The 8,084-nt window shown below is 47.6% G+C and overlaps 1 protein-coding gene across 1 annotated transcript in view; it reads right to left on the bottom strand.

The window, feature by feature from the left end:
- Window positions 1-7,683, bottom strand: part of DUSP9 (dual specificity phosphatase 9) — a 12,597-nt gene extending 4,914 nt beyond the window's left edge. Inside the window, exon 1 of the mRNA XM_044682907.1 lies at window positions 7,308-7,683. Coding sequence (XP_044538842.1) covers window positions 7,308-7,683 — 376 coding nt within the window. The remainder of the gene's footprint in view (window positions 1-7,307) is intronic.
- Window positions 7,684-8,084: the final 401 nt, after the last annotated feature.

Below are 8,084 nucleotides of genomic sequence, written 5' to 3' on the forward strand. Positions count from 1 at the left end.
GCGCTGGCCTTGGAGGCAGGAATGCCTGGTTCAAGGCCCGGCTCTGACATGTGCTGGCAGAGTAACCTTGAGCAAGTTACTTAACTTTGCACTCAGTGTTCTAGGACTATACATTGCAGAAGAGCGGCTGCTTCGCTTTGGTGACCTTCCTCATCATGGCTTCCCTACATCAATGAAATCACGGGAATAAGGTTGAGAACCCTTCCCTGGATTTATATGACGACAGCTCTGATGGGGACAGCAGCCATCAGTTACACGGAATAAATGACTGGATGGAGAACAGCTTTAGCTGCGTGGCGGCCAAAGTCACACTAGAAAGGAATGGCTGTTTGATTCAACGGACACTTTTAAGCACCTACTATGTGCTTTGAAAAAACAAACCCTAACCTTCTGCCTTAGAATCCAAACTGTGTATTGGTTTTATTTTTATTTTTTTAACCCTCACCTTCCATCTTGGAGTCAATACTGTATATTGGCTCCAAGGCAGAAGAGTGGTAAGGGGTGGGCAATGGGGGTCAAGTGACTTGCCCAGGGTCACCCAGCTGGGAAGTGTCTGAGGCCGGATTTGAACCCAGAACCTCCCGTCTCTAGGCCTGGCTCTCCATCCACTGAGCTACCCAGTTGCCCCCTGTGTATTGATTTTAAAGTAGGAAAGCAGAGCAACAAGAGCTATGCAATAGGGGTCAAGTGACTTGCCCAGGGTCACCCAGGTAGGAAGTCTCTGAGGCCAGATTGGAACCCAGGACCTCTGGTCTCTAGGCCTGGCTCTCTATCCACTGAGCCACCTGTATACTTTTAACCTTTTTAGCCCCTTACCTTCTATTTTAGAGTCAATATTGTGTATTGGCTCCAAGGCAGAAGAGTGGTAAGGGCTAGGCAATGGGGGTCAAGTGACTTGCCCAGGGTCACACAGCTGGGAAGCGTCTGAGGCCAGATTTAGAACCCAGGTCCTTCCATCTCTGGGCCTGGCTCTCCATCCACTGAGTCACCCAGCTCCCCCTTATTATTATTATTATTATTATTATTATTATTATAGAACTCATCTCAGTACCTGGATTATTTCAGGCCCCTAAAAATCCTTGTTCTTTCCTTCTTAATTCCTCGCCTCCACATGAAATGTATTGACTGTGCATATTTGTATCTATTTGGTGTCTGCTTAGCCAGCTATATGCTGCTTCCCCTGATAAAGTGTTAGCTCCCTGAGGGCAGGAAATCCTTCGCCCTTATCTTTGCATCCCCAGCACACAGTGCATACCAATGCTTGGGCTGGAGGCTCAGTAACTGGGAGGTGATGGTTTCCCTACAGAAACAGGGGGGTCTGTAGAAGGCCTAGAAGGGCAGCTTTGGGGCTAAAATGCCCTCCATTCCATTCTGGAGCTGTGGGGTTGGAAATGCCTATGGAAGACGAAGGTGGAGAAATCCAGCAGGAAGTTGGTAACTTGGGAATGGAGACTTGGCTAGTGAGAGTGGGTGCCATCTGCCAAAGAATGATCCGCTGGGGGCAGCTGGGTAGCTCAGTGGATGGAGAGCCAGGTCTAGAGACAGGGGGTCCTGGGTTCAAATCTGGACTCAGACACTTCCTAACTGAGTGACCCTGGACAAGTCACTTCACCTCCCACTGCCTAGCCCTTCCTGCTCTTCTGCCTTGGAATCCAATACCCAGTAATGATTTTAAGTCAGAAAGTAAGGGTTAAAAAAGGACTCTAGAATAAGGAAGATGAGACAAGGTTTCAGAAGGACAGTTGCTGTCTGGGTTTTCAGGAGAGAAGTGAGTGGAACTCGCTAGAGGCCAGTGAATTTGACTTCAATTCCCGGGGGGAAAATCCAATCGGTGTTGTTAAAGGGATGGCTAGTGATGATTAGAAAGGGAGGCAGTGATCCTGGAGAATCAGCCTTTCTTCATCAAGACTAGATCATGCCAGACAACTTCACTGCCTTCTTCCACAGGATTAATAGACCAGTTGATGGGGGAAAGCTTTTTTTTCAGATAATGCTAGGCTGGGAGGGACTCTCAACTTTGGATATCAGTTGGTGTTCCTGAAGATCCTGATGGGCTCATCGATAAGAATGACCCTTCATTAGGTGCCTCCTCCTGGACCATCTTCACAAATACAAAATTAGAGCACTGGGTCTAAGTATGGATTCATTGGAAAAAAGTTTTCACATCCTACATACTCAGTAGAGGGTAGGTGTGTAAGGCTTGTTAGTCCCAATGCTAATGAGATTTTAGGTCACATTAAGAATCACAGCGAGGTAGCACAGTAGAGAGAGCACCAGGCTTTGAGTTGGGAGGATCTGGGTTCAAATTTGCCCTCAGAGACTTCCTAGCTGTGTGACCCTGGACAAGTCACTTAACCCCAATTGCTTAGCCCTTGCTGCTCTTCTGCCTTAGAATTGATACTCAAGATTGACTGAAGGTAAGGGTTAAAAAAGAAAAGAGCCACAGTGTCCAGCCTGAGAGGAATGACAGGTCCACGGTCCTCAGCAAACTCTTACCTTCTGTCTGTGTCAGATTTGTGTCTGAGGCCAGATTTGAACCTAAGATCTCCCATCTGTAGGCCTGGCTCTCAATCCACTGAGCCATCTAGCTCCCCGCCCCCTCAGGCACCACATGTTAGGGAGATTCGATGTACTTAGACCGCAGATCCAATGCTTTGCTTTCTCCCATGCCTGGAACATCCTACACCCAGTGGGCGCTATCGTCCCTCCTTTCTTCTCCCTCTAATATGGTCTATTGCAAAGCTGGGAATTTTCCCGTGTTACTGATTACAGGTGCGCCCTCCCATAAGCACAGCCCCAACCCAGTCAACCCTAGTTTACTGGGGCCTGAATGCCGATAATCAAATCAACGGTACAAATAAACAGAATTCTTTTTCCACTCCTGAACAGCAATCACTGACATTCAAAGAGGGGCACAGAGGCTGGCCGAGGTCTGAGTCATCAGAGAAAGATTCCGTTCTGACTAGTAAAGTCCTGTTAAGTGTATTTGACCAACTCCTCGGGTTTGGCAAAGCGGTCGCGTAGGAGAGGGACCTTTCTTATGCGGGTATTGATCTGGTCATTTCACTCCTCTACTCAGCGTGGTGCCATGCCAAACCCAGGCCTGGGTTCAATTCCTTGGCGATCTGGGGACAGTCACCTATCTCTCTGGCCTTAGTTTCTTCATTGGTAAAATAAGGGGGCTGGATGCAATGAACTCTAAGGTACCTTCCAGGCAGCTAGGTGGAGCAGTGGATAGAGAGCCTGGAATCAGTGACCCTGGGCAAGCCACTTAATCCAGTTTGCCTCGGTTTCCTCCTCTGTCAAATGAGCTGGAGAAGGAAATGGCAAATTACTCCAGGATCTTTGCCAAGAAAACCCCAAATAGGGGTCACCAAGAGTCAGACACAACTGAGAAGTGACTCAGCAACAACAAAGGTCGTAGAAAGCTTTGAATGCCAGATAAAGGAGTTTGGACTTTATGTATAAGAAAGAGGGAGCTATTTGAGAGTTTGGAGTAGTATCACAGACTGAGCTGGAAGGCACCTTGTTGTCATTCACTCGTTTCAGTTGCGTTCAACTCTTGGTGACTCCATTTGGGGTGTTCTTGGCAAAGATACTATAGAGCAGTGATGGTGAACCTTTTAGAGACCGAGTACCCAAACTGCAAACTGCACAGAGAGGGGGGAGAGGAGTAGCCTGGCCCCACATCCCTCTGGCTTTCTAGTAATGAACTCTGGCGAACTCTGTGCTGGGGCAAATGGCAGGAGTGCCCACAGAGAGAGCTCTGAGTGCCCCCTCTGGCCCATGTGCCATAGGTTCGCCACCACGGGTATAGAGGTACGCCATTTCCTTCTCCAGTTAATTTTTCAGGTTAAAAAACTGAGGCAAACAGGGTTAAGTGACTTGCCCAGGGTTGCACAACTCTTACATGTCTGAGGCCAGATTTGAACTCAGGTCTTCCTGACTCCAGGCTCAGTGCTCTATAATTGGCATCACTTTATGTTTTCCACTTTCTCTGCTTCTGCTTCCTTGATTGCTTCTGTTCAAGCCAAATATGATTTGATGTTTCCCCCAAATACACCTCGTGTTTTCTCACTTCAATGTCTTTCCTCCACACTGTGCCCTATGCCTGAAATGCCCTCCATGACTCTCATTCTCTGTTCAGTTCAAACTTAGCCTAAAGCTCAACTCAAATACCTGTTTCCCGATGAATTTTTTGAACCCTTACCTTCCTTCCCCCCAAATCCTTACCTTCTGTCTTATAATCAATACTAAATAGCAGTTCCAAGGCGAAAGAGTGGCAAGGACTAGTCAATTGAGGTTAAGTGACTTGACCAGTGTCACACAGCTAGGAAGTATATGAAGTCATATTTGAACTCAGGACATCCTATCTCTAGGTCTGGCAAACTCTCCACTGAGCTGCCCCTAAACCCTTACCTTCTGTCTTAGAATCAATACAAGTATGATTAGTTCCAAGGCAGAAGAGCAGTAAGGCCTGGGGAATGGGTGTTAAATGACTTTCCCAGGGTCACACAACTAAGAAGTATCTGAGGTCACAGTTGAACCCAGAACCTCCCATCTCTAGATCTGGCTCTTTTCCCACTGAGCTGCCCCTAAACCCTTGCCTTCTGTCTTAGAATTGATAAAAGTATTAGTTCCAAGGCGGAAGAGCAGTAAGGCCTGGGCAATGGGTGTTAAATGACTTGCTCAAGGTCACACAAAAAGGAAATGTCCGAGGCCAGATTTGAACCCAGGTCCTCCCAACTCCAAGTCTTGATGCTCTCTCCACTGAACTGCTTAGCTGTCCCTATATAGTGAGCATTTAGTAAGTATTTATAGGATTGGATCCCTCCCAGTTAGAAATGACCTCTTAACCACCCTCCCCTCCGTCAAATCCCACATAGCACTTTGGGTCTGGACTTCCCTTATTCACTTACGCATAACTGTACAGTTGAGGTATTTGTATATGAAGAGTATCCTAGGTCTAGACTCTAAGTTCCATGAGGTCAGAGACCTCATATAATAAAGAGAAATAATTTCTTAACATGTGGAACTTCCCCCTGCCCTGGGCACAGCTCTGCACATAGCACACCCTCACGCGGTGCTTGTTAAATTGAACAGCTCGAACAAGCAATAACCATATTGGATCGTAGTGATGTTTGGTTCCAGTTAAGAAAAGGGATGTTGGAAAGAGCCAGCACGGGAAGCTACAGCCATCTGAATACCGATGAAGATGGCTCCCTTTGAGGGTGGGGGTGATGGAATTCAGCTCTTAAGACTGAAGCCCTTAGTAAATACTGCTCGAACCCCATTAACCAGTTTAATGTCTGCCTCAAGTTTAGAACATAAAAGTTCCTAAAATTTTCTATTTCGTGCTATTCACGAAAGGGGAAAATCCTTAACTTTCTTCTTTGGGAAATAGGAACATCTATTTTACAGAGAAAAAAAAATTCTATCATCTTGGGGTGGGGGGGCACATCACCACCTTGTGGCTCTCTAGAATATTGCTGTCAAAGTTTTTTTTAAAATATGGCATTTCATAACTATGGGTATGCATACATGTAGATATCAGCTATATATATATGTCTGTACATATATACATACATATAAAATATCTGTCGTCATGTGTCTGTGTATATACATATGCCTATAAATGCCTATTGTCAAGTATGCATACACACATATTTATAAATATACATATATATATTTGTTATTGCTGTTTGGTAGTTTCAGTTGCATCTGACTCTGTGATTTAACCTCTCTTGGAGGGTTTTCTTGGCAAAGACACCGAAGTAGTTTGCCATTCCCTTCTCCAGTTCATTTTCCAGATGAGGAAACTGAGGCAAATAGGGTTAAGTGACCTATTCAGGGTCACACAGCTAGGAAATGTCCAAGACCAGATTTAAATTCAGGCCTTCTTAACTCTAGACCCAGCATTCACTGTGCCATCTAGCTGTGTTGTGTATATCTATGTCTATGCCTATATCTATTTCTATATTCTGTTGTCAAGCAACCTTTCTCTAGGAAGAGGGGACTGAACTTAGTTTCTGAGGATCAGATTTGCAGGTCTAGGCTGACTCCGTGATATACTTGAACTTCATCATTGTTTAGATCTTATTTGACGCTCTGGAGTAGCCTAGAAACAATCTTCTTGAGAAAGGCAGACATAGCACACAAACTCCTCCTTGCCCCTCTTCCCCCCAGAGGATCAGCAGTTACAGCCAGTCAGAACAGAGAGAAATCTGAAAGAACACTAGAGCCCTGCAGCTCAGCTACTGTCTCAATAGAGTGCCTTACCTTTCTGCACACTGCCTGGAAAGGATCACTCAAGATCAGTGGCATTATTATTCAATTGCTGACTCTCTCCCCTGACCCCACTGCATATAAAGTTACTGTCCCACAGCTCCATCCAACTGGGTACCCTTGCTACCATAAGCATATCCCCTCTTAGTGACTGCCTCATGAATCAGATGAAATGATAGAGATGACATAGTGGATGGGGCAACTGACTTGAGTCAGGAAGTTTTACTAGCTGAGTGAATGGGGGCAAGTCATTTAACCTCTCTGTTCCCCGATATCTTCAGCTGCAAAACGAAGAGGTTGACCTCAATGAGCTCTAAGGCCTCCTCCAGCTCTGGGATGCGATTGGTATGCCAGATATACCACACAGAGGGAAATCAGAAGATCGGATCAGTGGGAACACCCTACTCCTTCCTCACCCATTGTAGACCGGCAAAAATGCACCTTGTATGAAAGTCCAGATCCCTGATCAGAAAATTAGGGGGTGATGCCTCGATTTATCCGAGGATTCTTGACTTTAGAGAAAGGCCTAGAACAGGATTCCTTTAAGTTGCCTGCTACCCCTTTGCATTTAAACTATAATTTGATTTTTCAGAAATCTGATTTAAGCAAAGGACAGCTGATTTCAATTTCTTGTGGAAAACCTCCCTCTAGGCCATAGCTGGGAGGGGCAAGTCTGGGCAGAGTGGGCTGGAGCAGGGTACAGTCCTGAAAAAACAGAATTAGGGAGATAAGATCTGGCAAGCTGGATAGGGTAGAGGGAGCCTTGGTCTAGGAGCCTAAGCAAGGTCTGCCAGGGATTTTGCTCTGTGACCTGTAAGGGAGACAGGGTAAGCCAGGGCAAGCCAGGGCACAGGGTCTCCTCTCTTCTCTTCCAAAGGAAGCGGAGTCCTGTTCAGTCAATGGCCGCGGAGCCAGGGTTCAAAGCTCTTCCTTAGCATTCCCTGGAAGGGAAGTTCAAAGCTCCTCGAGGCACCAGCCCCCCAGCCCCCACCCCTGGTGGCTGCCCTGGTCCGGGCACCTACCTTGTAGGTAGTAGGCAGGGTGGCCTTCCTCCTGCAGCTTCTGGAGCAAGGTGGCTAGTACTGATTGGGCCGCCTCGGCTTCTTCCTCCTCGACACATCGGCCTTCATCATATAGTAGGATGGGCAGCGGGGGCAGCGGCAGTGGCTGCTGGGGCTGCCGCTGCTGGTGCAGGGGGCTGGGGAGCAGGGAGCACACAGACAAATTTCCCTTCCTCAGCCTCCGAAGCAGCAGGGCTGGCAGGGCCACACTAAGAGCCCCCTGGACGTGGCCCGACTCATAGAGTTCCCTGCTCCGGCAGTCCAGGAGGAGAAGCTGAGGCTGAGGGGCAGCCAGTTCTCTGCTCAGCCACAGGGGTGACCTTCCGAGCCCCTCCATGAGGAAAGGTGATTCCTGAACGCCCCCTGATCTTTGCAGAGGGGCCAAGGATGGATATGTACATGACCCAGGGGTCAAGGCTAGTTCTCTCTCTCTCCCTCTCTCTGTCTCTGTCTCTCTGTGTCTCTCTGCCTCTGCCTCTGTCTCTGTCTCTGTCAAGCAACTAAAAAGAGAAGGGAGGGATGAGTGGCAGGGGCCATCTCTGCTTCTCTCTCAGCCCCGTCTCTGAATAGCCTGAGGAGGCCGTCCGCAGGCCGGGCTAGGTGGAAGGCGGGTGTAGGAATGTGGGGAGGGAGGGCTGGTAGGAAGTGGGAAGAGACAGCGATGGCGCTGAAGACAACTTTTTTTGTTACTTTAAAAAGGGACAGAGAGGAAACCCCCAAATGCAGAAACGCATCCTC

This window comes from Gracilinanus agilis, chromosome X, assembly GCF_016433145.1.
Source record: "Gracilinanus agilis isolate LMUSP501 chromosome X, AgileGrace, whole genome shotgun sequence".
Lineage (NCBI taxonomy): Eukaryota > Metazoa > Chordata > Mammalia > Didelphimorphia > Didelphidae > Gracilinanus > Gracilinanus agilis.